The sequence below is a fragment of the Parambassis ranga genome, chromosome 19, assembly GCF_900634625.1.
Source record: "Parambassis ranga chromosome 19, fParRan2.1, whole genome shotgun sequence".
Lineage (NCBI taxonomy): Eukaryota > Metazoa > Chordata > Actinopteri > Ambassidae > Parambassis > Parambassis ranga.
The window spans coordinates 5,255,502-5,272,317 of NC_041039.1; the positions used below are offsets into that span (position 1 = coordinate 5,255,502).

A 16,816-nucleotide genomic window follows, 5' to 3' on the forward strand; every position below is an offset into this window, starting at 1 on the left:
TGCAGTTTGCCTGTCTGCATTTTTTTGTTTCAAACTTCACCTTAACACAACATGTGTTTGTAGAAGTGTATAATGACATAAGGAGGACATTTCTGAGGACCTCATACAAACAGTTGTGGCTGGAAAAGGTTACACAAGCATCTCTAAAGAGTTTGGACCCTACAAATCCACAGACAGACAGACAGACAGACTGTGTACAAATGGAGGAAATTCAAGTCCACTGTTACCTCCACAGGAGTGATCTATCAACAAAGATCACTCCAAAAACCAGTCATGTAACAGGCTGCAAGGTTACAAAGGAACACAGGGTAACCTGTAAGCAGCTAAAGGCCTCTCTCTCATGTCAGAGTTGCAAGGAGAAAGTCACTGCTCTCTGAAAAGAACACTGCTATATTTTGAAATTAGTTTTCCCTGTATTTCTAGTTTATGTGAGTATCTTTATTTTGCTTACTTCCTCTTGTTTTCCCTCTCTTGATTGCATGCCCCGCCTTGATTGTTCTCACATGTGTCTTGTGACCTTTTCCTCTGAAAACATACATTTATTAATAATTAAAAAGTTGCGTAAAAGGAGTACCAGCAGATATAAATTGCAGCCTTCTATTTCTGCATTGTCTCGCACAAGCTTGGAAACTTTCAGCTCTGTCTCATGCATGATTTTCTACAACTGCCATTAGAAATTAGTGAGCATTTCTGGTGGTCCCCATAAAATCTGCCACAGAGGTCCATCATTTGCAGCATGGCGTCCCTTCTCTGCCGTCCAGCCTCCCTCACTGCTTCCTGTTCACTCCTTTTTTTTCAGGACAACATAAGCGCCTTCACAATCCAGGGATTGTGGGCTAATTCGCTTCCTCTTCGTTGGCCGTGGAGATGCTGACAGTGGGGACAGAGGGGAATGGCTGACTGGTCATGCAGTGGAGTGGATGCCACAGGCGGTGCAGACTCAAGTACTGTGCAACCAGCATTAGGTCTGTGATGCTGGTTGTGTCTGTCTGGGTCACAGTGCATGATGGCAAAGTCAAAGTTCTGACTTTATTCCAACTTAAATGTTGTTGAAGCTCCTGAAACAAACAGTTCATGTAAAGAAACCACCAACATGTCAGATTGTAGCTTTTCTGTTTTAAAAGAATGGACTACGAGTCATGGTGGACACCTCATCAGCAACTAATGTTGCTGAACAAAGAGTTCACAGATGATACTGAAAGCAAAGATAGTGGAGTAAAAACAGCAACAGAATGAAGTCAGTCATTTTACAGCCTCTCATCTTTATCTGTGTTTACTGCACACTCAGACTTTTATTCTCTGCCTTTAACCTCCGACTCACAGCCTCCTCCAGACAAGTGAACAGCAACCACAACCCCCCCATCACACACACACACACACACGCAGGCAGAGCTGAAAAGCCTTCTCAGCCGTTTGAAGACTGAGGCGAGCAAACAGAATTATTCATTTCATGAACTACTTCTCTATTCAGACAAGCACCATGCTGCATCAAAGCGCAACACTTCTACCTTCATCAGGCGGGAGCTCCGCATAGACGATATGTAGACTTTCTATACATTCTTCTTCATCACAGAGGGAATCCTATTGCATAAAAAAGCCAATTCAGCCTTAAAGGGCAAAAAAAAAAATTTAATTTACCGGTACATATTTCCCAACATGTATTCTGTATGTGTTCTGGCGGCGATGGGTGACATTACTGGGTTAGTTTGTGTGGAAGTCTGACAATAGCAAGCATCAGCTAACAGGCAGTGACAGCTTTTACAATAAAACAACCAAGGCAAAGTCAACTTGGTCTCATCCTATTATGGGGAATGGTTACATAATAAAACTGATTAGACTCAATGGACGGCTTCAGCTCATAATAGGCCTTCACCCAGCAGTCCAATTTTGCCTTGACCATCACTTTCTTCTAAAAAGAGATAGCCGTCCAGTTAGCAGCAATGCTAGCATTTGCAGCAACAGCTGTCTGATGTGATTTAACTTTTTACTCTAGGAAGACCAAGCTTGTGCCTGGAATCACCCACTCACTCCTTTCTCCTTATATAGGAAGTTCAGTGTTTGGGGCACTATATAGTGAACTCACTTGGAAAAAAACTTTTGAATATAACAGCACTACAAAATGGTGAAGACCCTATATAGGGAGTTGAAAACAAGCCAGGTTTAAGACTTCTGACTCTATTAGCTGTTAGCAATAGCTGGTCAGCAGTGCTCTCGCCAGCAGTCAGGATGATCAGATTTACACTCAGGCTTGCAGGAGGTAAAGTCAAACGCAGAGAGAGCCATGTCAGACTTGCTGGTACAGTGGGTCCAACTCAATAAACTATGGCGATAAGGTGCATTCAGTGATGTTGCCATCATTACAAATGTGTAAAGAAAATTGCCTTCACGTTAATCCTGCTTCACTGACAGTGTTAAGTGTTTTTTTACCATTAAAAATATAATGGAATGGCTTCTATACTGCGAGAAACTGACACAAGTTAGTAAGATGAGGCACTGGTGAAAAGGTTTGCACGCTGGTTGCCAATAATACATCTGCAAAGAGAGAGGAGAGAGCTTCCGCACCAGGCTGGTTGAGACCATTCATTTTACAATTTCCTTCCCCTGCTCCTGCATGGGCAAAATAATTAGAGGACAGACAGGGAGAGTAATTAGGAAGTCTAAATGTTTGTTTGGTGCGCATCTGTGTGTGTGCTTGAGTTACCTCTTAGTGCTGCAGAGCAGAAACATCATCCACAGGGAAGACAAAGTGATTAAGTCACAGACATAGAGTAACCAACCCTGTAGGAAAAAAAAACGGGATCACTCTGACTGCTGGGAAACAGATAACAACCCAACAGGTCACTCGAAAAGCAATATTGCTGTGTTGCTTCTGAAAAACAGCAGATTGTTATTGTTATAATTTATACCGCACCACAACAAATGTTGTGTTTGCTCACATGCTACAGGCATCCATTCACTTTAGCACGAACATCACCAGTTCCTGCGCTGCACTGACATGTGTAATATCACATCTAAATTGACAATTAGAAAGAAAAATCTGACCATCCATCCATCCATCTTCTACCATCCGGAGTCGGGTCGCGGGGGCAGCAGTCTAAGCAGGGACACTTTCCTCTCACCGGACACTTCCTCCAGCTCTTCTGGGGGAATCCCAGGCCAGCCGAGAGACATAGTCTCTCCACCGGGTCCTGGGTCTTCCCCAGGGTCTCCTCCCAGTGGGACATGCCCGGAACACTTCCCCAGGGAGGCGTCCAGGAGGCATCTGAAACAGATGCCTGAGCCACCTCAGCTGACTCCTCTCGATGTGGAGGAGCAGCGGCTCTACTCCGAGCTCCTCTCAGGTGACCAAGCTTCTCACCCTATCTCTAAGGGAGTGCCCAGCCACCCTTTGAAGGAAACTCATTTTGGCCGCTTGTATTCGCGACAGGGCCGGTTCTAGACAGGCATGTATGAGGGGGCAGTTAGAAATGTGAAGGGGGCATCATGTGTACACTTCATGTTAAAGCACTTTTTTCCTCTGGTCTTATAGTGACAATATGTTCCTTGCTGAATTGGATTGTTAGCTGTGTCAAAAGCCAGCCTGGAGAAGTGGATTGCACTTTGTCAGGCCTTTATCTTCAGACCTGTCCAACTTGTGATTCCCACCTGAAGACTAAGCTTCTGCTGGGATAGCACTGAGGTACGCAATCCCCCTGACCACTATAAGGTGGCGATCCCTCAGGGGAATGAATAAATAAAATATCCTTAATCCATATTTTATTAATCAACAACATAACATTTATCTGGATGGTCTCATTCTCAAAAACATGTAATCTAAAGTAAGTTTAAGTTTACAAACCTAAAAGGTCTTATGAATAAAAGTAACACTAAAATAAATAAAGCACAGCAGATAGGCTATAGATCATGTAATGTTTTCTCTTTTTTATTATTTGTTTCATTTGTATTTTTTAAAGCACTCTACTCCTGTCCACTTTACAACCACAGTCTCCTATTTCCCTTTGCAAAAACTTTCATATAAAATGGATGCATTGCAGTGTCTGTGTCCTGCTAGAGCTGGAGTGGAAATTAAGTAAGCTGGCTTTGTAGAAACTGCAGTGGTGATCTGAAACAGAACAGTGTAGAACTACAGTCTGAGGCGGGGCTTTAGTAGGGCTCTGTCAGACAGTGGTCATTTGTCTTCAGTCTGTCACATTCAGCGGACATGGACATGTCTCTGTGCTTGTTGTAGAGCTGGGAGCATGCTCCACGAGAACAAAGAACTTTCTCCTCGCTCCCGAGGTGGCAAGAACAAGAACAAAGTTCATTTCGGCGCGGAGTATTCACACTCCCCGAGATGCGTGTGTGCAGATTCTTCAATGCCTTTCCTCTCCGTAACCACACTGAAACCTGTCACTACACCGTTAGACTACGTCCTGACTCATTTGCATATGGACGCTGATTGGATTTTTACTCAGGGTGTGTGTGTGTGTGTGTGCGCTGCAGCCTGTGAATACACACAGTTGACGGACAGACACGCTAATAAAAAGTGCCACTTCTTGTCGGATTTTTCCGTTACCGATGATCATTTTGTCAACGCGTGTTGTGAGTATTAACATGTGCTTTCTCAACGTCTAAAAATTTGATTTGAGGGGGCAAGACATTTATTTGAGGGGGCACTGCCCCCTCTTGCCCCTGCCTAGAACCGGCCTCGATTCGCGATCTCATTCTTTCATTCATTCAGCTCTGGGTAATCGTCATTACCCAGAGCTCATGACCATAGGTGAGGGTAGGAACATAGATTGACTCGTAAATCGAGAGCCTCGCCTTTCGGCTCAGCTCCTTCTTCACCATGACAGTCCGGTACAGCGACCGCATTACTGCGGAGGCCGCACCGATCCGCCTGTCAATCTCCCACTCCATTATTCCCTCACTTGTGAACGAGACCCCGAGATACATAAACTCCTCCACTTGGGACAGGAGCTCTCCTCCCACCCAGAGGGGACAAGCCACCTTTTTCCAGTCGAGAACCATGGGCTCAGATTTGGAGGTGCTGATTCTCATCCCAGCCGCTTCACACTCGGCTGCAAACCGCCCCAGTGCACACTGGAGGTCCTGGCTCGATGAAGCCAACAGGACAACATCATCTGCAAAAGCAGAGATGAAATCCTGGGGTTCCTGAACCAGATCCCCTCTGGTCCCTCACTGCGCCTAGAAATTCTGTCCATAAAAATTATGAACAGAACTGGTGACAAAGGGCAGCCCTGCCGGAGTAAAACATGCACCGGAAAAAGGTGTGACTTACTGCCGGCAATGCGAACCAAACTTCTGCTCCGGTCATACAGGGACCTGGCAGCCAAATCTGACCAATCAGGTTAAATTCTTAACTGGTCCCGCCTCTTCTTACAAACATGTGCCCTTACCTGAGGCCTGATTGGTTTTTGGATGATTGCGACTTCCTGTTTTGACATCAAATACAGTGTGCAGAAGAGCATTTCTTTTCAAGGAGAATAAATGGGTAATGTCTTATGGGAAATAGCAATTTAAAGATGTTATTTCATAACTTTCAGATAAATCAAATCATTAGTTTATAATTTGATTTAAAAAAATACAGAATCCTCCTTCCTCCTCACTGTCTTGCTGTCTCGCATGCACACGCATCTCAGCGCCGTGGTGTCACATAATAATAATAATAATAATAATAATAATACTACATTTTATTTGTAATGCACTTTACATTTGTGAACAAATCTCAAAGTGCTACATAAAATCAGCAAGGCAGCAGTGTACACTAGTCAGTAAAATTAGCAAGGCAACATTATAAAACTAATCAATAAATAGGGGTTAAAAGAACAAAAGAAGAAAAAGCAGAAAGAAAACCAGCATAAAAACCAACATAAAACTGTCTGAGCCAATGGAGTGTGTGCAGAATGGGGGTAATGTGTTCGTGTTTTCGCACCCTCATCAGGATCCTGGCAGCGCTGTTTTGTACATATTGTAGCTTTTGTAAGCTCTTGCCAGGAATCCCGATGAGGAGTGCGTTGCTGTAGTCCAGCCTGGAGGAGACAAAGGCATGGACAAGCCTCTCTGCAGCTGGGCGTGAAAGGGAGGGGCGGAGTGTAGCGATATTATGGAGGTGGAAGAAGGAGGTTTTGCATATTTGGTTAATATGAGTTTCAAAGGTGAGCTGGGGATTGAATTTGACTCCCAGGTTTGTGACAGAGGGGCTGGCAGTGCACATACACTGCAGTGGGATATAGACTTGCATGTTCACACATCATTAGGAGGTTGTCTGCAAGAATCTGGTGCGCTAATCCGCCACGCTAATGTGTGTACGTTAAATGTGACGCCTCAGCTGAATAGGTCTTTATGGAGTCAATTTCAATTAGGCTCCGAGGCTAGTCGGATGAGGCCCTTTTATAAATGCCTGATTCAGTGACTTTAATGGGATTAATTACCACTTTTCATGTCTAAAATGTTTTTTTTTTTTAAAAAAAAAAAATAGAAAAGAAAAGAAAAAGAGGGGATGAAAGGATTCATTTTTTAAGTTAAAAAAATAATGAAAATATATCTTCACGTCTGTATTCTAAGTAGCTGCGTGTGACCCGATAAAACTTCCTCAGTCCTCCACCACCATGCTTGACAGTGTGTATGAGGTGTTCCTGCTGAAATGCTGATTGGTTGTAGAACGTTAAACCAAATTTTTGTTTGAAATGGTTTCATAAGTCTTTCCAGATTGATGTGCAGCAACAGTTGCTTCTCTGAGGTCTGTACACCTGCTGATGATCAATTCATCAAGGACTGATGATCAGCAGCACCTTCTGCAGCTCAACAATTAAATCCTATGGAAGCAGTATTGCCAACATCCTTTTGGAAATGCAGTTGCTATAAAACATTAACATTGCAGAAGAAGTGAAACACTGTTTGTGTTGCTTCAAAGTATCACATAAAGACAATGGAGACACTTGTTTTCAGAACAATGCCTTAAAATCTCCACAACTTGTTTGTTTAAACCTGCTCTTCTCCTTAATGTCCTATATTGTTGTATATCCTACATGTGCAATAAAATATGTCTCTAACTCTTCTCCAAACGGATTCACAGATCATTGATGCAGACTGCAGATGCGCTCAGGCAATCTGTGATATCAAATTCTGTGGATCAATACACAGCAGCAGGAATCAAACACAAAGATGCTGCCTGAGAAGCTTCAAGTCTCTGTGCCTTCAATGCCTCTGTGGAACACATTTACACACACACACACGCAGTGATGATGCTCATCAATCAACTGTCACCCCGTCGCTCAACTTGCAAAATTCGAAAGCTTTTGTCTCAACCTCCAGCTGTCTTTCAGATCCTTTTGGCAACCCTGCTCCACTCTGCCCTTTGTCTCTCCACCAACGGTTCGAGTAGGACATCTAATTTCATTGGCCTCTCCTCCTGCGCTTCCTCCCCTCCCCCCTTTTGATGAGGACATCACGTTGTGGTCTAAAATTTCAAAAACACATTCTAATTTGTTGTATTTCAATAAATTCACTCTCGTTCAGTCACTTGAGTCTCTTCTGATGTGTGATGTGTGATAAAGTGTGTGTGTGTGTGTCAAATAGGTAGAAAACCTGATTACCTGCCTGTTGTGATGCTGGCAGGGAGCCCGGTCTGTTGTCCAGAAATGATTCATCACCATAGCACTGATTTCTGGTGCCGTGTGGAGCAGACTTCTCTGGAAAGGCCATTTCCTCTCCATTGAAGGAGAGCAACAGATGTAAACAGTTTTAATAACTGTCTTTTAATTGTTGCTTTATTATTTTGGTAGTTTTGGGGTTTTTCTGGTGTTGTCATGTGTTGTCCTGTATTCTGGCTGTCTGTGTTATGTTCCTTTTGGTTCGGTCTTGTTTCCTGTTTTATTTTGAAAGTCTTGTCTCCCTTGTGCTTGTCCATGTGTTTTACTTCCCCTGTGTTCCTGCCTTTTGTGATTGCTTGCCCTGCCCTAATGTGTTTCACCTGTCTTGTCCCCTGTCTATTTAAGTCTTGTGTTCCCCTTTGTCATCTCCTTGCTTGACTTACATTTTCCTGGGTTCTTGTGGGTTTGTTTGGATTGTTTTTTCATTGGATTTGGTTTTAGTTTTTGTATTTCTTTGGTTTGGGGTTTTTTGTGTTTTATTTACAATAAAAAAAATCACCTTGTTATCTGAACTCTCTGCCTGCGCCCGGGTCCTCTCTACTGCTCCTGACACACACACATAGTAAAACATTACTTTTAACCTAACATATCAAATTAGGAGGGTACCTGTTGACAAAAAAATATACCAATCAGTCAAATAAGACAACATGCTATGCATGGACAGAGCTTCCGTGACATCACCCGTTTGTTTCTGAAGAGCTGTTTTGAGGCTCGGTGGGAGATTCCGGGGCGCTCCAACCGCGCGCCATGTTGGCAGCATCACAGTCTGCCAAAACATGGAGCATGAGCGGAGTTGAGGTCAGACGATCGCGGATGTAGGAAACTCGCGCTGTGAAACGGCAACCGCCTGTCACTCAAAGTAGCAACGCCCATAATTATGTGTAACTTTAAGTCTGAATATAATTAAAATGAGTCAGTTATATGTACAATGTACAATTGACACTAGAAGAGAACTTATCATTTGAGACCAGAATGTTTTTTTGTACCAGGCTGTAAACATGTTCATTTCTGCTGTGAAGTCGGACATTTTAACATGGTAGTCTATGGGAAATTACTTGCTTCTGGAGCCAGCTCCCCAGTGGTTAAGGCTTGAACTACAAGTTTTGACACTTCCGCATGAGCTACAAGTCTGAGCCCGATGGTGGCCTCTTGGGTGGGACATTAGAAAGTCTGTCCAAAAACCTGAACTGAAGCAATGTTATGAAGAACACTTCCTAACAGACACTGATAAAGACTCGATGTATGACCGATGCTACCGACTACAATCGTGTGATTTGTATATGTTTAAGATATACAGGAAAAAGGGCTTTTCACAGAGCCATTTTGAGTTATTCTGACTTTTTGCCATACTTTTAAAGACAGTTATTTTCTACCAGATGTGCATGCTGGCTCCGGTTTAGTCTTGTACCAGTGTATTTATATGACAGCTAACCTTGAGAGAAGAAGCCAAAGATCCTTTGTTAAAAATGACTGTGCAGGTAAAAGCCTTGACTCAAATACATATATAAATAACATCTCTCTCTGTGAGCTGGCTGTTAGGATGTTCCTGAACTGTGTTTCTTTATTTATGAACTTGAAACTTGCACAAAAGTTTTCCACTGCAGAAATATCCCTGCCCTGTTCCACTGCGCTATGGAGTAATCTCGAAGCACTGCCGGCCTCTGCTTTAACACCCCACCCCTCTAAAGGGCTATCTGGCCTCCAGTTCAACCCCAACCAAATGCCCTAATGTGGGGTCTTTTAACCAGCACACCAGGAGAGAGAGAGAGGCATCCTGTCTGCAGCAGCAGGAGCCAAAGGCTTTAATGGAGAATGACTTCACTGGGGGAGGGGGGTAGGGGGTGAAGAGAGACAGGTGCAAGGCCACTGGTGGCTTCATCCTTCCCGTATATAAGAGACTCGGGAAGAAGAAAGGGGGAGGGCAGGCTTGGCTGTTAGTAGGAAACCTTGAAACTGTAAGTAGCACAAGACATGTTTAGAGCAGGAAATGGTTAATAGGATGGACCTGCTGACTGGTCCTTAGACTCAGTAACTGATAATGATTTCCAATATGTCAACCTGTTTTTTTTTTTGTTTTTTTTTTTTTTGCTTTCATGCTCTTAATTTGTCAAACTACTGAACAGTCTGTGGATTTTTCTGTTCTTGTTTGATCTATGCTGTCTTTATAACCTCCGGCCAATGAGAAAAGGCACACGTTCGTCTTGATGCGAGACTTCTTGAAGTGCAAATGATGAGGAGTTTAAATTAGGGGGGCAGGAGTGATGAAATGGGGCAGCAATACTCTGCTTTACGTTGACTTAAATCTCTGCTGTACTTCGCATGCTGTTTAGTCAACTGGTATTAACCCACAGTCTCTTCTTAATAACTCACACCTATTACACTTACACCAACAGTGACTTAACAGTTAACTGGGTAATTGATGTTGAATGGATGTGGAGTGATGCCATCAATGATTCACACACAAAAAACAACAAACAAGACAACACAAGACAACACAACAAACAGCTGCATGTCAATAGATGAATTCAAAATATAGCCGGAAAGATACTTATTTTCCCAGCAGCCTTGGTGGGTGTAAGTACATAGTGTCTGATGGCTGGCAGTAGAAAAATAAGGAGTTGAAGCAAATATGGAACAAAATTAAAGGTCAGTTTAAACTTTTGGATTATTTGTTTTTAGTTTAGATGGAGACAAGTTGTTTTACCATATCCAGTTGTTGTGCTAGTCTAAGCTAACTAGCTCCTGCCAAATAAGAATATCTCCTAAAATATCAGCATATAACTCTAACATACATGGAAATGTAATCAGACATACAGTGTAGACATTGTTAATGTGGCAAATGACTGTTCTAGTCAGAAAAGGCTGATTTTTAATGGAATATATACATAGGTATATAGAGGCCCTTTTCCAGCAACCATCACTCCTGTGTTCTAATGATACATTGTGTTAGCTAATCATGTTAAAATGGCTGATTGATGATTACAAAACTCTTGTGAAATTATGTTAGCACAGCTAAACTGTTATGCTGATCAGAGAAGCTATAGAACTGGCCTGGTGACCCCAAACTTTTGAATGGTAGTGTATACCTTCCCCTTTTTGTCTGACAGAAAGTACAGCTTGACCAATATAGGAAATTTGAGGCCAATACTTATACGATGCCAATATTTGGGATGTAAAAGTCTGATATATCGGCCAATATATACTAGGGATAAGCTTAAAATTAAAGTTAAATGTAAACTTTTATTTTCAAAAGCCTAGCAGAGGCCCGATGGTGTTACCATTAGGGAGCCGCTCGCATTGGGTTAGCATCTGCTAGCTCTGGGCTAGGCCACATGTGCTTTGTGTCCGTTTCGCTCTCCAGCAACTCACCGTCAGATTGCTTGTACTAAACTGTAGGCGAGCGGCTGGAGAACGGAATGCCATCAAGGTCTAGCCAGGAGCTAGCATGCACATGCTAAGCACATGCTAAGCCACAGCGAGCTGCTCTGCACAGCTTTCGCAGGCTTGTGTTAAACGATGTTTTTCTTTTTTTAAACTTTATATTTGTCTGATGTAATATGTCCGATACGGCAAATAGATCATATCGGCCGTAAAAACATCAGCCAGGTTGATAATCGGTCGAGATCTAACAGAAAGCAAAATAAACAGCATGTCCTCACCAGGAAAACATAATATGAGGTTGATATTTCAGTCCTTCAAAAAGAAACATTTGAGTGTTTTTCTTCGGCTGCATCTCTATGTGTTAACGAGGGCTGGGACTTAATAGTAGTTTTAGGATGATCCCTTACCCTGTTTTTAATGCATAACCTTAATCTGTATTTATTTTTATACCATATCCAGCTGCAATTACAAATCCACAGTTTAGGACACCTGTAAAATATGGAGGACGATTTTCGGCCCCAGATGAAGAAGGTGACTGTGGCCATGGGTGCTTCCCTCACAGAGCAGGACATCGCCTGCATGCCACGGGAGATGAGAACAGATGGTGAGAATCTGTGTGTGTTTTTGTCCTTTTAAAATGAAGGGAGCAAGGTCCCGGTAATATAAACTGTTACATTTGAGGGTTAAAGCTTGATGTAAGGATGAAGCAAGCAAAAGTGACCTACGTGATGAGTGAGAGTAGCTCATGTGTGAGTCATGGAGATGATTTCACTATCTGATGTCACCTCTTGTGTTAGGAAACTTCAACTACAGCAGGTTTCTAGAGTACATGAAGCAGTTCAAAACCTCAGAGCAACAAGAGGAGGCCATCAAGAAGGCCTTTGAAATGCTTGACAAAGACGGCAGCGGCTACATCGAGTGGAACGAGATCAAGTTAAAAAAGATAAACAAATCAATCAATGCTTTATCAACATAAAGAGTCTAAAACACTGATGGCTTTTTCTTGTCACAGATACATCCTTTCTGCTGTACCGACCATCACCCCGTCAGCTCCCCTCTCTGATGAGGAAGCAGACGCCGTGATTCAGGCTGCAGACACAGATGGAGATGGACGCATCGACTACAAAGGTGAAGGCTCACACTGCGGTGCGTGTGGTGCAGTGGCCTCTTATCACCACTGAGAGTCAGCAGTTAGTCTCTGATCATAATCAAAATCATCTGATTATAGTGGGTCTTGGTATTAGGGAAATACAACTTCAGACCAACACTAACTTAACATTATTTAGAATTTAACCCAAACACAAAAAAAACACATTTTATTACTGCGTCCCCTCTCACTGCTTCCATAGGATTTAATAGTTTGAGCTGCAGCAGGTGCTGCTGATCATCAGTCCTTGATGAATTGATCATCACCAGGTGTACAGACCTCTATAAAAACAGACATTTTTGACAGTTTGCTGCTCTGGAACATTCAGGTGTGTGTTAACACAATGACAAGAGAGAAAGACATAAACAATGGTGTTAGAGAAGCACCATTTGAGGTTTTATTCACCTAACACTAAAACCCACTACATCAGATGATTTATGAACATAACTGTATTTCATTGACATTTACTTTCTGCACAGTAAACATTGCAGAAATGTGCTCATTGCCCTGTTGTGTGGGAGGTGAGCTCAGCGTGATGTGAAACAGGAAAAGCAGTAGTTAGCATGGAATGTAATACTGGAGTGCAGACATGCTAATTTACAGTGGAGATACTGATACTGGCTCTGCGTCTGCCGCCTCGCTTCGCAGAGTTCTCGGATATGGTAAAGATGGAGAAGAGACCCAGGAAGTAGAGGTCATGTGACGGTGGACATTCACAGTGATAACTGCTGTTATTGACGCAGACTGTGAGAGACGCTGGACTTTGGACTTGATCACATTTACAACACAATTCACCTTTTTTTCCTGTCTTAAGCAAAAGTAACAAACAACAAAACAAACTGTGAACATGGGGAAAAAAAGTTTATTATTAAAGTAATTTCAATTCATCTTTGGCATTGTACATAAACATAGCAATATTATTTTGATGTGTTAATAATGTGTTTATTAAATAAAGGTCTGTGAGATTAACAATACAAATATAGTGCATAGAAAGTGATCTCACTCAATCACTGATTTTATTTTTATAAGTCCACCATCGCCATCTGCTGGACTATGACAATAAATCAAAAAGGCTTGAAGCCAACATAAATTTTAAAGTGCAGTGTTGCTGACCTCTACAACATTTATGCTCTGACAAAATCCTTTAAAGTTCCAACTATACTGTTTACGGAAAATGTTTTTGTCTTCGTGTTGATGTAGCCTTAATTTAATTAAAGATAAGCAAAAAAAATTAAAATTAAAGATAAGCAAAAATGATGGACCAAGAGAGGACTGACAAAGAGGTGGGTGAAGACAGAAGCAGGGTGCTGATTTGCATATTCATATTTCATGCATGCCAAAAGATGTAACGTATAGTACATCTAAGCGGTTCTAAAATATATAGGAATTATTTTTCATGGAAATCAGTTTTTTAACATTGACTCGAAGCAGGGACAGGGACATATTTGTTTACCATGCATACCAAATAAAGTTGTAAACAGTCAAATTGATCAAAGCTATTTTGTAATATGAAAGGATTATTTCTTGATTTTTGTGAAATTCATGCCAAAATTTGTAATCCCTACCCTAAATGGAATCTCATGTGTCTATTTAAACTACCCTGTTGGGTAAATTCTTGACCACAAACCCCACAGTAAAAAGGTTTCTCTCCTGTGTGAACTGTGATGTGTGTTTCCAGGTGTGTTTTCCTGTTGAATTTCTTCCCGCAAATGTCACAGCCAAAAGGTTTGTCTCCCGTGTGGACCGCCGAGTGTGAAGCCAGGTGCGTTTTCCGGTTAAACGCTTTGCCGCAAACGTCGCAGCTGAACGGTTTCTCTCCTTTGTGCACCGTCATGTGTATTGTCAGGTGACCCTTCCGTTTAAAGCTTTTACCGCAAACGTCGCAGCCGAAGGGCTTCTCTCCTTTGTGGATTGCCATGTGAGTAGCAAGATATGTCTTACGTTTAAATCTTTTACCGCACAAGTCACAACCGAAGGGTTTCTCGCCACTGTGGACGCTCATGTGTGCCTTAAGATTTGTCTGTAGCCTAACTTTCTTACCACAGATGTTACATATAAAAGGCTTCTCTCCGGTGTGGAGTCTCATGTGCGTCTTAAGATTATGATGATATGTAAATATTTTGCCGCAAACGTCACAGACAAAATTAACCAAACTTCTGGAACTTTCTCCTGAATGATGTTTCAAATGTCTCTTAAGGGACTGCTTATAGAAAAATTGCTTACTGCACTCGGAGCAGCTGAAAGGTGCTGCTCTGTCAGTCTCTTTAGTTTCAGATCCAGATCCTGACACTGGTTCCTGCCATTCATCGCCATCGTCACTGACTTCAGTCTCGGAAGAGTCTGAAGTCTTTCCATCAGGATTTGTTTGTAACTGTAAATATGATAAGTTCCTGGCTTGGTCTGCTCCTTCACTGTCCTCTTCATCAAGTTCTATTTTTATCTCTTTAGCTGAGCTGCTGGTTGCTTCACTGTTCACAGCAGTAAATAGGAACCTGGTGAAATCAGCCTCCTCCTGCTCATGAAGGTGCTCTTCCTGACGTCTGGTCCAGAGTTCCACCGGTTCTTCACTTTTGCATTGATAAAATGGCGATAACTGATGTTCCTCTGTGTCATATTCACTTTTTACACCAGTGAATGTAAACCTGGTGATATCACCCTCCTCCTCCTCCTCCTCCTCCTGCTGCTCCTCCTCCTCCTCCTGACTGGTCCAGTGCTCCTCCTCCTCTTCCTCATTTAGGTGTAGTGGCTCTGGGTCATCATCATCCAAACTGGGACTCCATGGAACCTCTTCTTTAATGACCAACACCTGCTGGACATCTGGAGGCAACACTGAAACACACAGACATCTGTGACTTAACATACAGTATTACACAGAACTAAACATTTGCCTTGCTGTCCAACAATCAAAGGAATCTGGAGACAGGATGAGTAAGGGTACCTTGTTAGAAACACATAATGGTTTATAATAAAATGCGCAAATATAGCACCTTTAAACATGTATCCTGCATCTCACAGCTTTAGTGAAGTAAATCCTTGGACTAAATTGTCTTATTTGGTCAAAAACATGCCAGGCCAGGGACAAAAGTATTATTAAAAAAAAAAAATTGATTCAAAAGCTAAAATTTGAAACCGAAACAAAACTAAATGTCTATTTTTGTCCCACTTCAAATGATTTTTGGCTTAATTGCTACATTATTTATTCTTTTATAAATTATAAAGGGTTTCACTTCAATACATATTTTCATATTTGAGGTCTTATCTTTTCAGTGTCAGATTTTTTTAAAGATTCAATTCACCCTACGAAAACTCCTCCCAAAGAACCATTACTAAGTAAGAACACTGACGTTTGTTCCAAAGTAAGCTGTCTTGTTAGTGATCTAGCTGTGATCTACTGTGGCTACAGCCAGCCAATTTAGCACAGTACTGCTGCAAAGTCTGTTGTTTAATATGCATTAATTAAATATTCCCTTTGGGATATATATCTGTTGTTAGCATTGTTGACTATTGGCCTATGCTGGGTGTGTGAGCAACAACAGCAACAGTAAATAAGATCAAATAAATAAAATCAAAACCTAAAGTTTCAGATTCAGTTTCAAATTGTAGTTTTTGAATGAATGTCGCAAATTGTTTGGCCCTGATCTGGCTCCTCATCAGAGACATTTAGCTTAGATCAAGTATTCACATACTTCGTGGTCTTGGAAACTTTGTAGTGAATGATGAAATCCAAATGTATCTCAACGCGTCACTTTTCATTGTTTTGACGCTCAGCCAGCTGTTTTGGAACTTTGTTGTGTGCGCGCTGTAAGCCGTCCGGGTACTGCGCCGTGCGCCGTCAGAGTAGTTCCGCATTTTTTTTTTTTCTGACGACACAAATCCTTTCACTAAAAATACTTCCTCTGTTAGTTTTATGCGTTTATGATGCTACATCTAACAGAGAGTATATGGAAGTATATGTAAAATCCTTTACTCCCACCTACTGCCAGAACAAGCTAGGAGCCGTTTCCTCCTCTAGAACACATCAAACCAGTGATTATTCTTACCAGTTTGGTTTCTAAAAGCATCCTGTGGTTGATAGACACTGAGCCGTTTAATGTCCGGGTTCGCTTCAAAAGGCAAACTTTCGGTTTGACGCTGTTGTAGATAATTCACTTTGTTCATGGCCGCACTCTTTTCATTAAAACAAAATGGAGGGTCGCTGTAGATGACAGTCTTGCGCAGACTCGATGACAGCAGATCGCTGCAGGATGCATAATATATTATTTCTTTCAGATCGATACACGTCTGTGTAGGAGTATACAGACTCAAATGGTGCGTCCACTTTGTGCAATAATTTCTTAGCGATGGTTTTGACGTGGCCTGCATTTCTATGCAGGCGTCTGCAGAGACACCTATAATTTTCACCACCGCTGAATGGGCCAGGAAATTTAGGCTTTTTGGTCCTTTGAGTTTATTATACAGTAATAAAAAGTTTGTGTGGTGATCACCTTTGTTTGTAGATAGCTGTGAAGTAAAGTGCTGCTTAAAAGTTTGTGAACCTTTTAGAATTAATAAATGTGATCTACAAGTCCTGAAAGTAGAAATAACAACCCAATCAAACAAATGAAACAGAAATATTTTATTTATTACCTTTATT

The 16,816-nt window shown here is 41.9% G+C and overlaps 2 protein-coding genes across 3 annotated transcripts; one reads left to right on the forward strand and one right to left on the reverse strand.

Annotated features, from left to right (window-relative positions):
- The first annotated feature begins 9,579 nt into the window (after window positions 1–9,579).
- LOC114451854 (parvalbumin-like EF-hand-containing protein) lies at window positions 9,580–13,040 on the forward strand. Of its 2 annotated transcripts, XM_028430789.1 has the most exons (5): window positions 9,580–9,610; window positions 11,496–11,640; window positions 11,834–11,969; window positions 12,049–12,164; window positions 12,832–13,040. In XM_028430789.1, exons 2-5 carry the CDS (start codon window positions 11,535–11,537, stop codon window positions 12,873–12,875), a joined length of 402 nt encoding a protein of 133 aa, XP_028286590.1. In that variant the 5' UTR covers window positions 9,580–9,610; window positions 11,496–11,534; the 3' UTR covers window positions 12,876–13,040. The 2 variants fall into 2 exon arrangements, with proteins under 2 accessions (XP_028286590.1, XP_028286589.1); XM_028430788.1 differs by lacking the exon at window positions 12,832–13,040 and having other exon boundaries at window positions 12,049–12,325.
- Window positions 13,026–16,546, reverse strand: LOC114451851 (zinc finger protein 19-like). The gene is made up of 2 exons (XM_028430785.1): window positions 16,224–16,546; window positions 13,026–15,012 (listed from the first exon to the last, which is right to left on the reverse strand). Exons 1-2 carry the CDS (start codon window positions 16,543–16,545, stop codon window positions 13,745–13,747), a joined length of 1,590 nt encoding a protein of 529 aa, XP_028286586.1. The 5' UTR covers window position 16,546; the 3' UTR covers window positions 13,026–13,744.
- Between the last annotated feature and the right edge of the window lie 270 nt (window positions 16,547–16,816).

What these genes read in the sequence shown, in the direction of transcription:
- LOC114451854 (XM_028430788.1), top strand. Translation starts at nt 11,535, where the DNA reads ATGGAGGACGATTTTCGGCCCCAGATGAAGAAGGTGACTGTGGCCATG. An exon ending in ACGGGAGATGAGAACAGATG is followed by an intron (nt 11,641 to 11,833) that starts GTGAGAATCTGT and finishes CTCTTGTGTTAG; the next exon opens with GAAACTTCAACTACAGCAGG. An exon ending in ATCGAGTGGAACGAGATCAA is followed by an intron (nt 11,970 to 12,048) that starts GTTAAAAAAGAT and finishes TTCTTGTCACAG; the next exon opens with ATACATCCTTTCTGCTGTAC.
- LOC114451851 (XM_028430785.1), bottom strand. Translation starts at nt 16,545, where the DNA reads ATGCAGGCCACGTCAAAACCATCGCTAAGAAATTATTGCACAAAGTGG. An exon ending in TGCTTTTAGAAACCAAACTG is followed by an intron (nt 15,013 to 16,223) that starts GTAAGAATAATC and finishes TGTGTGTTTCAG; the next exon opens with TGTTGCCTCCAGATGTCCAG.